Genomic DNA, 19480 nt, shown 5'->3' with positions numbered 1-19480 from the left:
CAGGGAGACCATGCAAGCAGCAGCAAGGCCAAAGGAGCCCTTTTCCCTCCTGGGGAGCCAAAAGAGGTGGCAGCCCTGGAGGCAGAGGGGTCTCCGTAAAAAATGACATGTAGATTGCCTCTGTGTCTGCTCCTCTCATCCCTGTCTGCACAGTGACCCCTGGTGGTCCTAGGACACCCCGAGAAAACTGAGGCACAGGTGGTTATCAAAGCAGCTGGCAAGTAGGACCCAGACACTGAAGAAATGCAACTGCACCCACTCTGCATCGGTTTCTCCCGTTCGACTACAGTGATCAATTCTAAGATTTCTGTCACCACGTTACATCCACCATTACAGAATTCCTTCCTCATCAGGTTTTAACTTTAAAGCTACCTCTGTTACAATGTGGGCTAGAGAATGCAGCCTCAATGTCTAATGACCTTTATGAAATGCCCAGAAGTTCTATCTGCAAACATCAAGTGGAAGGATGATCCCAACTATTTACATCTTTGTATCCCCTTCCCTTCTCCATCCTGGTCTCTCTCCCTCTTCCTCCTGGATTTAGATCCTCACCCACCTTTCCATATTTGCTCACAGATGGACTAACTTACCAGCTGAGTGAATCCCCAGATACGTCAGCCTCAACAGCCCTAGGAGATATTCAACTTTAAATTGCGCAGTCAAGCTGGGAAAACCTAGCCACATCAGAAGCCCTACCTGTGGATGGCAGGCAGTGGCAGGGGCTCTGGGTGGCACCCCCCTCTTCCACACCTCCATGCAGGCAGGGGTGTGGCACCCAGACAGCCAACCCAGCAAACAAGTTCTAGAAGGGGCACCAGAGTCCCTGAGCACAGCGCACCCTAAGCTGGGGTTGCAGCCCACCACATTCTGATTCTGTTTCCCCCTACACTCCCATCTGAATGGCCAGGAAGCAAGGGACAAGAGCCCCTCACAAAATATACCTGAGGTTTTTTTTTTTTTTTTTAATTTTTATTTATTGATGATAGTCACACAGAGAGAGAGAGAGAGGCAGAGACACAGGCAGAGGAAGAAGCAGGCTCCATGCACTGGGAGCCCGACGTGGGATTCCATCCCAGGTCTCCAAGATCACGCCCTGAGCCAAAGGCAGGCGCTAAACCACTGAGCCACCCAGGGATCCCCCTGAGGTTTTTTTAATCAAGAGACCTCAAGGTCTAACTTTCTCCCATAAATCTGAAACTAAAAATGTACAAAGGTAAATGGGAAAACAAAACAAAACAAAAAATCTTTAAAACACAAGAGCCACAAAGTCCTTTCAGATCCACCCAGCTCTGTAAAGACAGAATTCCTGGGTGCTCAGGGGGCAGGCGGGGGTGCGGGGGGGGGGGGGGGGTGGTGCGGGGGCTCCCTTTAAAAAGTTTGCACAGCAGCTGTCCTGTCCTCACTGAGGGACCCCAGAAGGGAAGCACCCTGGGTCTCCAGCTCCATTCAGCCCCCTCCACTGAGGGATGACCCGAGCTCACGACACTGCAAAACACACAGCCTGGGGACCCTATAACCCTCAGGAAGCCTGGCCCAGGTATGGCTTTACTGCAGGGGCCAATTCACAGGCTACTTCCTTGTCATGGTCACATCTTAAAAACAGTCACTGACTGGATCTGTTCCCTAGATATGAGCTTTGATCAGCATAAACTGAATAAAAATCCAGAGAAAGTGCTCTTAGCTCCAAGACAGCCCATGAATCTGCCCATGTGACCTATGTCTGAAGAAAGGAGAACACCTGCTACCCACCAGAGGCCCTAAGACTTTGATCATGTAAGGAAAAAAAAATCATAGCAAAAATCACAACCAAAAATGTAACGTGATTGCTTATTTTTACAATTCAGTAATGCTCATTTTTGCCTTGCCAACCAAAGAGCAAATGTTTTTGCCCCTTTGCCTTCCCACCCCCTCAAGTTCAACAGAAAATTCTTACCTGCTGTTACTTTGTTTAGAGTCACCAAGGAACTGAGGACCTTGTTAAAATTCTGCCCCTGATACAAATCATTTGCATCAAATGTCTGAAAGGAAAAATTAAACAAGTTAGTAGGGTCTTATATGTTGGGTACAGGATAAACAAAGTTCTCACAGCAACAAGAGGACTGTGGCAGGATTCCCTGAGCAAGTCCTAAAGATGCAGGCCCCCCAGAAGGAGAAGACCAGGGATGCAGCTTCCCACACAGGGGCGGGGTCCTATCAGTTCCCTCATTCAGGAACATTTTGATCGAGGACACAGAGCGTAAGACCAGCTTCTTACCTGCCAACTCCCCACATGGTCCCAAACACCTCAGCTGGCTGGGCAGAGCCCTCCAGGCTAGGGAGCAGTAGCTACTGGCCCTCAGGAGGCAGAGCTGGCTTCACAATCCCATCCCAGCCACAGGCCCTTCCACAAGCAAAGCACAGCAAGAGAAACATAGAACTGACAGTAGTAGGAAGGAAAAAGCAGGTTCAGAAGGGGGATACCTCTGCCCTCTAGGCACAGCCCTGAGGACACACACCCCAACTATCTAGTCTGCATCTCCTCCAACCTCCACCACCTACAGACCTGGCACACGTGGGAGTCCGTCCTGGCACTCTTGCACACAGACACACACAAGCTAGAAGAGCACAAGAGCTTGCCTAGATACATTCCAGCTGGTCTTCAGTGTATACGCTACACTATACACACACAGCTCACTCCCAAACACTGCCTGAAGACTACAGATACCTTCTGATCATCAAGTTATCCCCACACACAAAATATTTTTTTTAAAAAAAGAATTTATTTATTTGCAAGGGAGAGCAAGAGAGAGAGCATGAGCAGGAGGTGGTGGGGAGAGGGAGAAGCAGACTCCACACTGAGCAGGGAGCCCAACATGGAATTCCATCCCAAGACCTCGAGATCATGACCTGAGCGGAAGGCAGAGGTTTCACGGAATGAGCCACCCAGGTGCCCCACAAAAAAATTTTTAATCCTCAATCACCCACATCTCTTTCAGAGATGTCAATAACAAAGATGTACTTCGATATCCAAACATAAACCACATAAACAGCCTTCCAAGTTTCTCGCACTAGGGCAGAAATGAACAAACATCACCAATCATCCCAGGAAGGAGTATGGGGGGGGGGGGGGGCAACTTCCTCTCCAGGCTGCCTTCCATCTCTTCCCACCTCTCCCCACCCCCTTCCTCCATCTCACACATCCTGCCAGGAACCCCCTTCTTCCTGCCTCCCGGCTCCCATCCCTTAACTCTTCCTCACAGGACATCTCCCGGCCACACCTCCCCCACCAGTCTTGGTTAGGTGCCCTAATCAGGCTCTCCCAGTGCACTCAAGAAAATGACACCATTATGTTCCAAGTGTGTATGCCACCGTAAAGTCTGTAAAACCAGATTTCACGATGTCTAACATCTAGCAAAACAGCCATCACACAGTAAAAACTCCAATGTTGGCTGAATTTATAAATGTACCAATCAATCCACCCATCCACCCTGTGGTGCTCAGTGTCACTAGGAGAGACATTCACATCAAGAGCAACTAAGAGGAGTCATTTCAAATCTAATTGCGGTCTTTCTCAAAAAATCTTCACTAGACGGTCCTCTGCCTTTAATTTCTGAAATGAGTAAAAATCATGAGGTCGGGTTTATTTAAACATGAGCAAGCAAAAAGAAAAACCAAAAACTGAAAAACTTTAAGAAAGGAGGCCATCAAATCATGAAGTGAAGGTAATAGCTGAACACACAGCTCACTGTTCTAAACACTGAAAGAACCTACATGGAGCCCTAGCGCATCAGTGTGGCCTCATCTAAGCATTCTGTACGGTTCCTAATGCCATTTCTCTTACAGCAGACATACACAATAAGGCAATTTCACGCCAGATCCTCACGCCAGAAAAATTACCCCTCAGAACAGAGCGTCTTTAGAATCAGCTTCTACAACACAAAATTCATTTGTTGATATTTAAGAAATTCCAAGTAAAATGAGAGCACTATCTAAGCTGATTCATCCACCGTTTTTAACGAGTTTAGTTGTGTTTTTTAAGAGAATTAAGAGTATTAACCTCAAAAGGCCACAGCTTCCTTATATATAGAACATGAACATTCCCTCACTTGTGAAATGCAGGACTAGCTAATCTGCATGTCATTCTATCTCATTTTAGATAGAAAAATTGTGTGGTATTCTACAAGACGAATTCTACTAACCTTCATTGTGGTGAGGCAGCAAGTCCCAAAACCCAGAAAAACAGGATGTTGAATACTGAAGTTTCCTGTTATTCCAGAACTACATATCTTTCTCACTTGGATACCAGGAAGCGTCTGGTTGGCTGAAGCTGCCCACCAATGGGCTTCAATGTGACATCATAACCTAAGTGAATTCACACACGCACTGCATTTTGTAACAGGAAACTACACAATGAGAGGAGACAACCACTTGTCACTGAGGAAAAACATACATTCTCAATTGATGAATGTTTTGACTAAAGCTCTTCTTTAGAAAGAGACAGCAGACTCTTTCCTGAATCAGGAATCTATTCAACAAAAAAACAAAACCAGAAAAATCTTCGAGTATAAAGCAAAGTTTGTACTATGGGAATAAGAGCAAAGTCTGAGAACTTTTATAGAAGGATCTCAGCCAAAGCCACTCCACATGTAGGAGAAGGATCAAGAGACACTGCACACTAAATTGTCCCAGGCACTCGGACCTAAGGCCTAACCTTGCTGCCGGAAGAGCAGCACAGGCCCACCCTGGCTGGGATCAGGAGCCAGTGTTCCTCAGCGGGCACAGGGAACAGCAGTTCTCAGGGGAGGCTGCATGGGAGGAACTCCAGGAATTTAGAAAACCAAGATACTCAAGCCAAATCCCAGACCAATTAAATCAGCACCTCTGAGGAAATCCCCCCTCCCACCCAATAGCAAAATGTTAACACTCCCCAAGCAATTCCAAGGGAAGCTGGAAGGCTGCCCCCTGTCGGTTATGTCCTCAGTTGAGGGCAGGTGTAGAAGCCCTCTGCATCTCCGGTTTCTCAACCTTCCGATAGGAAAGAAGAACACGCGCTGGCGATAACAAGGACAGGAAGCAGCAACGTGCAAAGAAAGGTCTTGTATGTCAGAGAAGGAATGAGATTTTAAAACTCTGAATCAAAAAATAAAAAATAAAAAACAAAAAATAAAAACTCTGAATCCTGCACACCAAGCCTGTGGTTTGCCTATAAAACTGACATATCAATAACTACATTCTACCAAAGAAATTTGTTTTCTAAATCACAGCTACCAAGAAAAAGCATCCTCAATGACTGGGGGTATTCAGGAGCAAGAGACCTCATACATAGACCAGTTAGAGAAGGGAGTGCAGGTTTGCACATGGCACCCCCGCACCCTCAGGCACTGCCCTCCCCTACTGTGCACCAGCCCGGTTCCAGCTCCCACTCCCATAGGAAACCACCCTACTCCACCAAGGTGCTTGGGTTCCCATCCAGAATTCCCACCCCTGACGCTCCTGCTTCTGACAGTCTAGCCCTCTTGCTCACATCTTCCCACATTGACAATGCAGACACGGTGGCACCCCGCCCCAGCCTGTACTCCCCTCTGCTCACAGCTGGAGCGAGCGGCACCTGCTGCCCATGACTCCACACGGTCACAACAGCTACCCCTATTTGTGAATGCTTCTGCAGAACAGTCATTCCCTGTGCTGTGTGCCCAACACTCAACTATTCAAAGCCTTTTCACATAATTCACTCCCAGGATAGGAATCCTGGTCGACCTCAACCCGAGCCCATTTTTAACAGTAGGAAAAAAGCCAAGCAGCACAGGTGGCAGAGGTGTGGGTGTGGGCAGCCACTGTGACTGGGGCAAATCTTGGAGCTCCCAATCCAAACCAGAAAGGAGGGCAGGGAGGGACGACACGGGAGCGCGGGCCGCTAAGTGCCGCTCCTGTGTAAGGTCTCTGCGAGGCCCGGATACCCAGCTCACCTGACCAGGAAGTGAAACCCTAACTAGCCCACCTGCAAGAGCACTCCTGACACAGGACACCACTTACAGGAGGACCATCAACTGGGAGGAAAGGCAAACCAGAGTCAAGAGCCAGCAGCAGAAAAGAACATATGAGGGAACAAGGAGAAGGCTGGCAGGCTCAGAAGCTGGCTCTCTGAGACACTTCCGTAAAGCCTAAATGAGAAAGGGGGGGGCGGGGGGCTTAGGACATCACAAAGGATAAGGCATTCCCCTGTGGCACCAGGTTCCAGGGAAAAGAGGCTCCCAGGTCTGGATAACAGGAAGACAGGCAAAGGAAAGTGCCACAGGCCTGGCAGGACCCCCCTCACACCAGGAGGCGAGAGAAGCGTATACCCAAGCTGCAGCCTGCCCTCGGAAGAGATCAGAGGCTGCCAGCAGCTCTGGTTCACGAGCACCTGCCACAAGAGGTCAGAAAGGGCTTCCAAAAGAAGGTGACTACCATATGTGGTCTCTGATGTGCGACACTCAGCCTTAGGGAGAAGGCACACCATCTGTGTTAGGATGGCACCATCTGGCCTGAGAGGCCACCTGCCCAGCATTCCTCCCTGAACTGCCTGGCAGAGGCCCAGAGAAACCAGCCCCTCAGAGCACCCACCACCCTGACCACTAACCCCCAGAAATATGCTCCATGACATCACCAGAAGGGTTAACACAGACCGTCGAAGACCTGAGAATCTGGCCCAGATTCATCTTTCCAGCCTTAACTTAACCAGCCTTGCTGGTTCTCTAAAAATATTTTGACATACTCTGTATTTACATGGTCACATTAGTTCAGCTCAACTCACACCAGAAATCAGGAAGGTGGCTCACCTGTAAAGGAAGATGGGGTGGGGTCACAAATGTCAACCAAACATCACTGGTGTCCATCTGGCAGGGCAGTGCCAGGAGGGTGACCCCCTGTGGTTACTTCGAGAGCTTCTAAATGCATATACCTCTACCTAGATACAGGATGACTGTTTTAGAAGGAGCCACTGTGGTTTTCAGGAAAACCTTAACCAACAGAATATTGTTGTAAAGTAAGTAGGTTTCAAAGGCACAAGTCAGCACATGCTGACCTGATCTAGAATTGTCACACTCATCACACTAGTTTCCAACTTCTCTAACTCAAGGTCACTGCACCTGGCTGCGTCGACATGCTCCCCCACTCACTCCCCACCCAATGCTGCGCCTCCCCATGGGCTCCGGCCAACAAGACATGAACACACAGACACGCAGCAGCTCTGAGCACAACAACACAGAGCAGCCCAAGCAGAAGCTGGAGGAGTCCTGGGGTGTCTCGACCAACGTTCTGATCTTTTCCTTTCAATGAGAATGGAAGCAGCTCCAGTTTGGGCCTTGCATCAGCCCGGATCCTGGAAGAAAGATGAGCCTCCGAGCACAGCAATGCCCTATTTGCAGCTAACACATAACCAGGAGGATAAACCTTTGGTGTTCTAAGCCTTGGAGATGTGGGGGTTGCTGATTAACGCATCTGGCAAGAACTGGTTATGCATTCGTATGCCACACTTTGCCCCCAACAGAACAGATTCTTGAAGGGGAGAGGCTACATCTTCAAACAACAACAAAAAAGAAATTAAATAAGGCAGGCCACTTAGAGTTAGGCCATGTTAACACTGAAGGCTAAAAGGCCATATCCTCTTCTTTGCTGGCTGAGACACAGACTTCTCCACTATTCAAAACAGAAAAAACTGTTCCCCACAAAGTACTTCTCAATCCAGAGCAAACAAGATTTTCCTCCCTTCCTAAACTCTGGACACAGTCATCATGTACCTGCTAGAGGGCGACGCCTTATAGCAGCCTCCAAGAAGGTATCTATCAGCCAGCCTGCAAGAGTTCATTCTTGCTCATCCACCCTGGATGGACCCAAACCTGTGCCAGGCGCCCTGGGAGCTAGCAAGCAGGCAGGCAAGCAGGCAGGGTCAGGAGAGCCACCAGACTGGCATCACCACCTTTAACCTGTAGGTGTCCGTACTACTTGTCCGCCGTGTCTACACAACCTGAGAGAACCTCAGACCGAGGCTAGAGCTAGCTCTCTCTCAGGTGGTGTGCACCAGGAGTTCCAAGTAGCCCCACTGAGGGAACACAACTCTGGTCTCTCAGAGAGGTGGCCTGAATGCATCCCCAGGGCTACATCAGAACAATGGCTATGGAGGGTGGCCACCTGAGAGGAGGGATACAAGCACGTGACAGGAAGGACACCATGGTGCCAGTGACCCAGGAACTGCAGACCCACAAGCCACGCTGTTCAGGAGACCACTGCAGCATGATCCCCTCAAGGGAAGAGGCCTTGGCCCCACCTTTAGCAGGAAGGACAGTGCTCAAGAACCACCAGTGCATCTACCCACCATGGAAGTCATACCCTCATGTGCCATCGCTCTTCTCACATCCAGTGACCATACTTTCTAACCAGGTGGGTTAGCTCTAAAAGCCATTCTGCTGGTGTCAGGTGCACACACCTGACAAAGAAGGGGGACAAGGTTCCCACTAAGGTCAGCAACTAGTAAGACCTGAGAGGCCCCTTCACCCCCACACTGGCAGGCTTGCCTCACTCTGGCTTCTGAACTCAGGACTGGAAATTGGAACTATCTTCCATATAATAAAATAAATAAGCAAAGTTTATAGCACAAAAATCATTTATACATCATATAAGTCATCAGTCAAATCTTTCAACTGTAAGTGAAACTCAAATTGGCTTACAACAGCACTGGTTCATGTAATTAACAAGTCAAAAAAGCAAGAGCTGCTGCACAGAAATTGGAAGCTTGGGGCCATCCTTTTAGTCTCCTTTCTTCAGTGTGGGCTGCAGATTCAGGAACATTCTTCTTGGTGAGGCACAGCAGCCCCAGGCCACAGCCAACAAGCCTGCCATGTGAGCAGCATATGGCTGGCCCTGAGTCTGACACAACCCCACAGCCAAAAAGGCAGAGTAGCAAGGAGAGCCAAGGGCAAACATGCTTGGGCCTCCCCATGAGGGGGGCGGGGGGCCACACAGCAGCAGGGCTGCACAGATGCAGACAAGAGGGATGGATGCACAGATGCAGACAAGAGGAAGACACAGTAGTGGTGGTCTTTAGGTTACCCGGGCCGCTGTCCACACCCTTCCCAGAGGCTCAACAGCAACAGTGACTCGGCGGGATCAAAGACCATCCAGCACCCTCACCTCTGGCCCACGGCGCCAACCAGAAGAAGTAGGACATGCACACCTGGATGATGCCATTGGCTGAGGACACCCCTGTTAGACTCAAGAAGAAAATACTGGAGAATGTAAAGAATGCTCTCTACGATCTCAGGGCTAATGGACAGAGAGCTCCACAGGTGCAGCTGGCCAAGCACGTTCAACTCCCCTAGCTTTAATATTCCGAACACGAGCCAGCTCTCCAGGGAGCTTATAAGAAAGCTATTTTTGATGCAAGAAACTTACTTTTGGCAGAGTTCTGGAGTGTGGTTCACAAAGTTTAAAAATAGTTTTCTCCTATCACACTGTCAGAAGGAATCTGATTTTGTGCGATGAGGAGAGAGAAATCTTTAAGTCATGCTATTTAAGTTTAATGCAAATGGTCCATACTGATGCGGATATGTGAGGGACAGGACCCGGCAGGGATTTCGCCGCCTCGGCTTCTGTAGGCTTTGTCCTTGATTCTGCCTACGCCTACACTCCAGGGATAAAATTAGTTTGACAGTGAATTCTATCAATACATACTGCTGTCACCCAACGTGCCCCCAAATTTCCAGTTTAAAATAAGAATTTAAATAAATAAATAAAGAAAGAAAGAAAGAAAGAAAGAAAGAATTAAAGCAGATTCAGTTTTGTGGATTCTACTGTTAACCCCCAAACACGGAAGAGGACAGAAACCACTCATATAAAAAGAAACCCCAGCCACATCTTTTAGGGAGTTTCGGGGTGACAAAAATCCTAAGGAGGGAGGGAAGATAACTAGCACAAAGAAAGCACCAGTTAGTCCTCACCCTTCATGGAGGGGCAATGGTCACAAGCAGAAACCGCCAGAGATGCAGAAGCACCACCAGGGATAGAGGCGGGAGGGACCATCCAGTGAGGCCTGGGTGCTGTGCTGAAGGCTTCACAACAATTTTTACAAAGGACAAATCCAGGCTCCAAAAGACCATGTGACAAAAGTCGCAGGAAAACAAAGATGGAAAGTAGATCAGTCACTGCATTTTTCTTCAGCCGCGTACACACGTGTGCAAGTCCACAGCAAGCAGAACAGTGGGAAGGGGAAGTGGTCTCCAACATACCCGCATAGACACAGCACCCACCAGCTTACACCAGGCCCCTAGTCTGTCTGCCACTGCCAAGGAGGCAGACGTGCAAAGAAGAGCCCTCCACCAGCTGCCCTACAGCAGTCTGGGCAGATAAACAACTTGCTAGAGCTTAAAATAAGCTAGGTACTAATATTTAGAGCCAGAAAGGTCATGAGTACATTGCATTAAAAACTTAAAGTTAGGACGCCTGGGTTGCTGAGGTTGAGAATCTGCCTTCAGCTCAGGGCACGATCCCAGAGTCCTGGGATTGAGTCCCGCATTGGGCTCCCCACAGGGAGCCTGCATCTCCCTCTGCCCCGTTCTGTGTCTCTCATGAATAAATAAATAAAATCTTTTAAAAAATAAAAACTTGGAGCGCATAGTTACAAAACTCAACTTGGAAAAAAGGTCTCAGAGATGGTAAAGTGAGAACGCACACTATTCTCATCCCTCTCAAGATCCCACCAAAACGACAGAAAAGGCTTCAAATAATAATAAAGGAAGAATCTATCACAGTGCTATAGGCTACATGGCTGAAGGCCAAAAGCAATCTAGAGGAGGCTTCAGGAAATTCTTGAGAATAGGAAGAAGATGGGCTCCTGAAGGCCAGGTGTTCTAACCCACACTTGTAAGCACCATTCTTCCACCATCTCGACAGGAAAGCAGCCTCTTCTTCTGGGAGCTGCTAGAAGGAAAGACCCCGGTAAGGAAAGCCAGCTGCCTACCCTGGGTCCCTAACAAGCGACTAGCTCCAGGTGCTATCAGACCCACGAAAAGAAACAGAAGAGGAAAAAAGAAGGCAATTCCACCCAAAACACAATACCCTGCAAGTTCCAGCACCAACTTCAAGCCCAGACCACCCCAGCTGGAGACAGGTAACTGGGGTACACAGAGGTATCCTCTGCCCTACTCACGGAAGGCATCCAGACCACCACCTCCCGACCCCAATTTCACCCAACTGCTCCCAGCTTCAGCCCTACAGTGAAGCCATCCTGGGCCTGTCTGTCCCTCAACTAAACAATTGTGCATTCAGGTCAGCTACGGGACCTTTATTCACGGATAGGAATAGGAACCCACGGATAAACAGTAATGAGATGAAACACACTGCCCTATTCCTCCAGCAAAGCACAGCTAAAAGCCCTGGGTACTACATATAGAAGAGAGATTAAGGTAACTCAGAGCTGGAAGAATGCAGACTGGCTTTCTTCAAGACCCAAGAAACATGGCAGTGGGTTCTCTAGGTTTTGTGGGTTTTTTGTTTTGTTTTGCTTCAAATGCCCCAGACTGAGTGAAACACACAGATGCACCAAAGAGTACAAAAAACAGCCCAAGAAAAGCTTGCCCTCTCTGGCCAGAGTACCAGGAAAGGGGCAGTGTAGCAGACAGGAAACTTCCAGACACTAACTCTACGCGCTGAGCACCCAGGGAGAACATGGCCAAGCCCGCCACAAACGGCCATAACAAAGTGCCCTGCTCTGTAAGCTGCTCCCTAGGTCTCATGGAGTCACTCAGGTTCTTCTCTTCCACATAGGTGCAAGCCCTAAGATGAAAAACTGGGAAATACAGATTTCCAGTATATTATTTACATTTATAAAAGTACTCAAAGATTTAGATTCACCAGACAATGCAATTAGTGAAAACTGGAATCAGAGCTGGGAGGCAGGGCAAACAGACTATAAATCTTTCCCTTTTATGAGGATCCAAAGAAAGCCAGCCACAGTGGAACAGAGGAGGAAGTGGATCGGAATACGACTTTTAGGTGAAAATCCAAAGGGCTTCAAGAAAATCAGCTTTTACAATGACAAAATGACAAAGTACTCTCTAAACTGTTCAGTGCTATGCACACAGAACTTTCACCAGATGAGAAAAGTTTTAAGTGGTCAGAAAAGACAGATAGAAAAAAAAAAAAAAAAAGAAAAGAAAAGACAGTAGTTGGTGTTTGACAGGAAACTTGAACAGAGGTCATCAAAACACCCAGACAGATGTTCAGATGAGGATGTTGTCAAAGAAGTACCATTTGAGTGGCTTGCATGAGCACAACGACAGGACAGGACTACCACGTGCCTGCCAGCACATTCCCTCTCTGGAACACTCTACTATTTACTGGTCCCCACTCCAGACGTGTTCAAGAGTTTGGGCACCTGTCTAGACTGAGCACCCTTCCCTATTAGTCTCCAACACTAAAAACTTTCTCAAGTTCAAGGCTATCACATATCCCAAGAAAGGAAGGACCAGAATGCCACAATTCAGCTTCTCTGTCGATTCCTATTCAGGACATCATCAAATATAGGATGTTTCGTTGGTTCAACTCAACCAGGACCAACTAAGGAGGCTGCAGCCGACTCTACCTATACAGGTGTCTCCCCACTCACCTTCCTGGGCCTGGTCATCTGAAGGGATACTCTCTACATCCCAGCCCCATGTCACTGCCCCTCTTGCAGGGCTTACAGCCTCCGCCCTGGATCCTGGTTATTTATACATATCTGTTCTACTTGCTACCCAAGGATCCTGAGGCTTCCAGGGAAAGAGGCACACTGTGTATCTGTGCAGCCCTCAGGGCAAAGCAGAGATCAAGAACATCCTCGTCAACTGTGCACAGACTGATGAACACCTTCCCCATTCTTCACTTGAAATGAAATAAAATCTGTTCTTCAATTTCTTTCTATTTATTCTATCCAAAAAATAGTCAAAGGATCTCCTTCTACCTAAATGGTACATCTCCAGGCACAGGACGTGCCCTCTTCTCTCTTCCAGGGTTGGGTCTAAACTGTAATCCCAACAAGACGCTGAAAGACATCCTGAACACATTAAGTTTCACTTTAGAAGAAGTTAAAGTTTCCAGGTCTTCTCTTACAAAGAGATGTCAAAGTTGGGGCAATGTGAAATCCACCATACAGGCTTCCCATCCCCTAAATGGCCTTGCCCTGGACCTTCAAACAACTGTTTGAGGTTTTTTAAACTCCTGACAACGGTCCATAAATTTTAAAAAAAAGTTTTATATTATAAGCAATTTAATCAACTCACCACTGAGAAACAATTAGCAAATGCCAAAAAGGATGGCATTTACTCAAGCATTTAAAAAAGCTGTTCTCTAAGTCTTTCCCAGGTTACAAATCCTTCACTACACTGAATGGCTTCATGTAACTTGAATATCATACCCAAAACGATGGAGGATATGCAGACGCTAAAACTGCGCAGGGATGCAGGGACACTGGCTAAATCACGCATAAAACTGCATGCACCGACTGCGCAATGCAGACTGCTTGTCTCTAGAGGAGTGTGGTTACGAATCAGACACTGCATCACACAGCTGCCTGAAAGGCCCCTCGCCCTTCCATGTGCAGAGCACTGACCAGCCGCACCACCACCGTTCTTTGGTTTCAGCAGTTACTCTAAACTTAGCAGTACTGGCCTCTTCCTAGATCTGGATTTAAATACCAGTTCTGAAACTTAGTCAACACAAGCCATGGTGCACCTCTCTGACCCTCTCTCTAGGTCGGTGTCCCCTCCAATCCCAGGGCTAATTGCATCTGCCTCTTAGCACTGCCCTATGGCTGTCCTGGCACTTGGGAGCCACTCAGCAGTCACCATCCCCATGAAGTTGCTGGTATTCAGTTTTAAAAACTTTCTACTTCTGCATTTCTATCATTTCTCCTCATACACACCACAATCTTATCTGTATTTTTTCCTTCCTCTTCAATTAACTTTCCTACTCACTCCTGAAGTCCACATGGATAAAATGCAGCTTGTGGGGGCAGGCGGAGTCAGAGACTGACTTCTGCTGGATGGAAAATCTTCAAACAGGTAACAGAGAGCTCAGAAGTGAATGGCTAAGTTCAAAGATACTGTATTACCTTAGATTCTGCAAAGCAGAGGTAATTTCCCACAGACCAAAACACAACTTTCTAACTTGGATGCCGATCACTACCCTCAAATGTTGCTGACCCGACCTGATGTCCCAAAGGCAGCGCAGGCCAGAAGGCCCCAGGACAACCTGGCTGCCACCGCAGTAGCAATTACTTCAAAAGGACCATCATGAGATGCTAAGAGCATCATGTGAAAGGCTTTGGAGCACCACCCCACAGGTTACATGCTAGGTACACAGGGAAAGGGCACATTTACAATGCAGAGGTCCAGCAGATGTCATCTTAGCCACATGATGGAGCTCAGCACAGGCGGTATGAAAGGTGAGCACTAAGGACATCCCTATAGGACCCGTGGAAATACTATCAGCACCTGTGTAGGCTTCTTACTGAAAAGGATTATCCTGAACCAGATGCCACCCAGACCACAGGACACTCTACAGGAGAGCCACCCTGGCCTCCTCAAAAACGCCAAAGTGCTAACAAATGATAAAGGTGGAAGAACTGTTCTGGAAACTAAAGGAGAACGTTCGCATTTTAAAGATGTACATGCTAGGTATTCAGAGGCAAGGATCTTGAGGCCTACTCCATAGTTTAAATGACCAGCAAAATAAAAGTACCTAAATACTCAGAGGAAAGGGTAAAGTGTTTCTATAGTAAACTAAGTGAAGGGCACAAGACGCTGGCACTAACCTTTCACGCAGTCAGCTTACATGTTTCCAAGTAAAAGGCAGGAGGCAGGTTAGGAAGTTCATTGGACACCCATTCTACCCTCAGGACCTTTTAAGTAGAAAAGCATTCCTTCATCATCCACACAAGGACTCAACAAGAACAATCCCAAAGGCCCCATGTCAGTTCGGGGCCTCCACAGCTGCCTCACCGCCTCTCCACACCCTCTGTGCCCTGGGTAGGCCCAGCCCCACAAGGAGGAGGCCAGACAAAGCACGCTTCCCTCCCTGCCCATGCTAGCTGGGCAGGGTCCTCGGCTCTCCTGCAAGCGTGGGGAAAACCAACAATTCCTTCTCCTGACCTCACCAAACCCAAATCCAAGGGACCCAAGTGGGTTAGCTTTAAAAGCCAAACTAAGGGATGCCTGGATGGCTCAGTGGTTGAGCGTCTGCCTTTTACTCAGGTCATGCCCACAGTCCCGGGATTGAGTCCCACATCAGGCTCCCCTGCAGGGAGCCTGTTTCTTCCTCTGCCTAGGTCTCTGCCTCTCTCTGGCTCTCATGAATAAATAAAATCTTTAAGAAACAAAAAAAACAAACCTAAGTCTAACTGTCCAGGAGGGACCCTGGAATCAGTATTTTAAAAGCTCCACACTGCCACCCAAGCAGACACTACCGGTTCTAACCTGCACATCCTCCCTGAGGGGAAGGAGACATGTGCCCCAGCCTCGAGGTCGAAACACTGATGCCACAGCAAGTCCTGCCCTGCTACGTCAAGGACAGACCAGTTAGTTTCTCTAGAGAACAAGAAAACACCCAGCACACACTCACAAAATAGGTTGGAAATACATATTCTGGCTAGAAAACTATTTAAAAAAAAAATACTAAGGGCATATTTCCTATCTAAACATGGTCTGAGAGGCCATGGGGTTTGTTCTGTCATCACCCACTGGGAACTGGTCCTCTCGCTGGTTCCCAGGACCTAAGGACTGTGGGGCACTACCACAGGGCAACTACCCGTCATGAAAAGGGGGTATCCCCTTCCCAGAAACACCAACTGGGATTGTTTTTAAAAACCAAAGGAGAGAAGTGAAGGGTCAGACATTCAGAGCAGCCCCAAACAAGGCAGTGAAGAGGAAGAAGAGGTACCACAGTAAGTGACCAGCACCTTCTTGAGCACAGAAACCCCTCAGGATTCTTCAGACCATACATGCTTGAGCTCCAGATTCATGCTGCTCCCACTCACCAGTCCTGATAGTTTTCACAAGGCCTTACTGAAAAATAAGAAACCCTCAAACCATTTCCACCCACCCCCAGTTGGCCAACAATAGCCATCCTGCCAATTGCAAAGTAAAAAATACCCATGTAACCTAGTATCATTCAGGAAAATCCATGTTTCCTACACAGTTTTCCCCAGTGGCCTGGGCCAGTCAAGATACATCTGAGGCTAGGGAGAGCCCTTCTGTGCGACACTGAGGACAAGTGTGCAGCCAGCCAAACTAGCTTGGCTTGTCTGGACAAGCCCCCACCTCCTCCCCCCTCAACACACACACGTACACACATGTACACAGCAACAGCCCCTAGGCAGCCAACTGCAAGCACACTGCAGGCCTGCCCTCCTCCTCTGAGAGTACCACACACAAGCAGAAGACACATCCAACCTGTCTCATCTCCATTAGATGCCTCGACCTGACCGGTTTCCAAAACCGCCAGACCTAGAACCAGTTTGCCAAAAGCAAAGAATCTGGACCTCTTCTAGATTAGGAAACAAAACAGTTACTTGGTTACACACATGCCCACCCTTCCCTAGATCCTCCTAGGGTCTCCACGATGGGGGTGTGGGGGGGAGGGCAGAACGACAGGACTTCCCCTCTCTGCAAAGGGAGGTGGAGGACACTGCACAGAGCTGTAGTGCTGCTCTGCTGCCGTCTGCAGGACACACAGTTCCTCACAACAGAGCTACAGACACTTGCCAAATTCGGCTGTGGGACCAGGCTCCGGGTGCCCCAAAGTGGTAAGAAAGAGAGCTTCCTGGGACAGCAGAACCGCCAGACCCCCAGGCAGCTGCCCCAAGAAGAGGCAGGACCAGCACCCACTAACCAGTGCTGCACAGCTGGCTACCTGTCCCCTCAGGCTGACGCACCTCATCAGAAGGGAGAAGACTCCTTGTCCAGCTGCAAGGAGTCCAATGACACAAGGCTCTGAAGGGCTGACCAGACAGAACGGTGTGAACAGGACAGTGAGGAGACCTACACAGGCTCTACGGATGCTCCAAGCCCTCCCACTGCCAGTGTGGCCAGGGCTCCACACTGTGTTCTTTACCGATTCCATCAGCATCTACTCGGTGCCCCTGAACCGAGACACAGCAGAAACTCAAACGAAGACACGACCTGCCCTCACACTAACACACGCAGACACAGTATGCACAGAGCCACAGAGAGAAGCAGCAGGGACAAGGGGGTGTGCAGAGCCCATGCAGGTGAACGGCTCCATGAGGGGCTGCCAGCACACCCAGGACAGACATCAGGAAGGGCCCTCGAGGAGGACGCCCTGCCTGACCCTGGCCAAGTGACCAGGGCTGTGTTCCTGAACCCCTCTAGCTCTGGTCTCAGCTCATTAAGTCATTATAACATTGAAACACCACACATGAAGCCACTAGCACGACAGAGGCACAGAACACACGCCACTATTTTCTGATGAGCCAATTAGTAAATACTACCCAGGACACCTCAAGTGGTTCAACATACCTGCAATGTAAAGTCCAAGGGCGGGGGCAGGAGACTTCCTATTCACCATGGAAAAGCTCCAGGACACAGCCCTCTGAGTAACTGGGGCCTGTCCAGGGCAGCTGTTCAGCAGGATGGTGGCATGATCAGTGCCTGAGGACAGGCTGGCAGGACGGGGGGTACAGGCCACCCGGGCCATCCCACAGCAGGCAGCACAACAGGAGAACAACGAGTCAAGAACAAATTAAAGGCTATGTTCATGTCTCACCTGAATAAAAAGTAGCCAGATGCAACCTGACAACATGCCTTTGGCCACAGCTTGGCTGGGGCATTCGGAGAAGGACATGCCTGACTGGGGACGAAGCCAACCATATATAACCCAGCTACTTCGACTCGTCAGAAAACAGGTGACATCACTGGGAATATCAACAGTAAGTCCCCCAACTCTCCCGCCATGCCCAGAACAGCTCTCCTGTCTCAGAGGCCGAACACCTTCCTGCCATCTCTACCCTACTTCACGTCCCCGCAGAGCCAGTGCTGTCCCTGTCATGCTCACGTCAGCACTAAGACACCCTAGAACTGTGAAAGGACCTGTTATCGCAGACACCCTGCTTCAATTAACCCTTAGCACAGCTGGGGGGAGGGTACTAGTCGCCTTTCCCCTCTGTTTCACATGACTTGGTTAAAGATGGAAAGGAGGCTGGGGCCACCCATCTATAGGTGCAGAGCCAGACTATACCTCAGTCACCAGATACTCTAGCCTTGTTCTCAATCCTACCTGAAGCAGAATTCCAACAGGTCTTCCAAATTCACCCCAAAGCCCGGGGCTTGGAATGTGACAGGACATCCTCGTGGGCATGCTGTTACAAGTCACAGCAAATGGATTCTTACAGATGTAGCTCAGGATATTAATCAGTTGACCCTGAGTGAATTCAAAGGGAGACTCGCTGAGTGGGCCCTATCTAATTATGAGCCCTTTCCAAAAACCCTCCTGCTGCTAGGAACAGAAGAGGAGTCAGAGGTGTGGAGCAGGACTGGACACAGGTGCACCCCTGCTGGCAGAAAGATGAAGGGCCCATGGCTAGGAACAGAGTAGCGCCAGGAGCAAAGACGGACACCTAGCCAACAGCACCAGGAAAAAAGGACCCTCAGTCCTGACAACTACCTTGGGAGCGTGGAAACAAAGGCTCGCCCCAAGATTCCCTCCAAGCCCAGCCAGCCACCACCCTCTCTTTGAGACCCTGAACACACAGCCCAGTCAAGCTCCCCAGACTGCTGGCCTCACTGCCCAAGGCTAAGCTGCTACATCTGTACTCAATCGTTACGCTGCAAGAGAAAACCAATGTGCTACACTGGCTGTCTCATAACTAAAATGCAAAGACAGCAATCAATTTTACTGAACAACTATATAGTCACAGAAACCCAAAATACTCTAAGATCTACACACTCAAGTTATTTCTCCCTTTGACAGAAACAGCAATTTGTCACTTCAGCTCATAGATCTGGTAGAACACCAAAGACTATAATGAGTACAAATTAGTTTTATTAATCTTGGAAAAAATATATAGCTTGTTTTTAAAAAGCTTATATAAGCAGCTTTTGCTGTTCTGGAAAAGTACTTCCAGGATCAAGCTTAGGAAAGTGAGCAGTGAGTTCTTCCACCCTAGGACAGGGCCGGCCACAGCAGTGCTCCCCAGGTGCACAATACAGTGTGGGAGACAGGTTTACAGATGATGCAGGGTAACAAACGTGACAGATCAGAACCCCTCTTCAAACTCAACTGAAGGCACCAAATAAAAGGTAACAAGGGATCTACTGCCACACCATGACCCTGCAGCTTCTACTCAACAAAGCAGGTTCTCCTTTTAAAAGCTCTGTGTCTGAAGTGGCCTGGTCACATCTCTAGAAAACCTCCGGCCTCCCCTTCTTAGAGAAGCACCTTTCATGAGGAAGCTCCAAGAGGGAGCTCTGACAAA

At 48.7% G+C, this 19480-nt stretch overlaps 1 protein-coding gene across 15 annotated transcripts in view; it reads right to left on the bottom strand.

Annotated features, from left to right (window-relative positions):
• The window catches only part of ARHGEF7 (Rho guanine nucleotide exchange factor 7), a 123501-nt gene that overhangs the window by 66889 nt on the left and 37132 nt on the right, over positions 1-19480 (bottom strand). For 11 of the 15 annotated variants that reach the window (XM_072761030.1, XM_072761033.1, XM_026008847.2 and 8 more), the window contains one exon: positions 1934-2018. Coding sequence is in view for 4 of the 15 variants with exons in the window: in XM_026008847.2 (XP_025864632.1) it covers positions 1934-2018 (85 nt within the window). In the remaining 11 variants the exon portion in view is untranslated. Of the gene's footprint in view, positions 1-1933; positions 2019-4178; positions 4285-14803; positions 14891-15464; positions 17669-19480 lie in introns of those variants that run through there. The other 4 variants (XM_072761035.1, XM_072761029.1, XM_072761026.1 and 1 more) reach the window with 4 other exon arrangements.

The sequence above is a fragment of the Vulpes vulpes genome, chromosome 6 (assembly GCF_048418805.1).
Source record: "Vulpes vulpes isolate BD-2025 chromosome 6, VulVul3, whole genome shotgun sequence".
Lineage (NCBI taxonomy): Eukaryota > Metazoa > Chordata > Mammalia > Carnivora > Canidae > Vulpes > Vulpes vulpes.
Note: the sequence above shows the minus strand (reverse complement) of the source record. Positions and strands in the feature narration are given on the sequence as shown.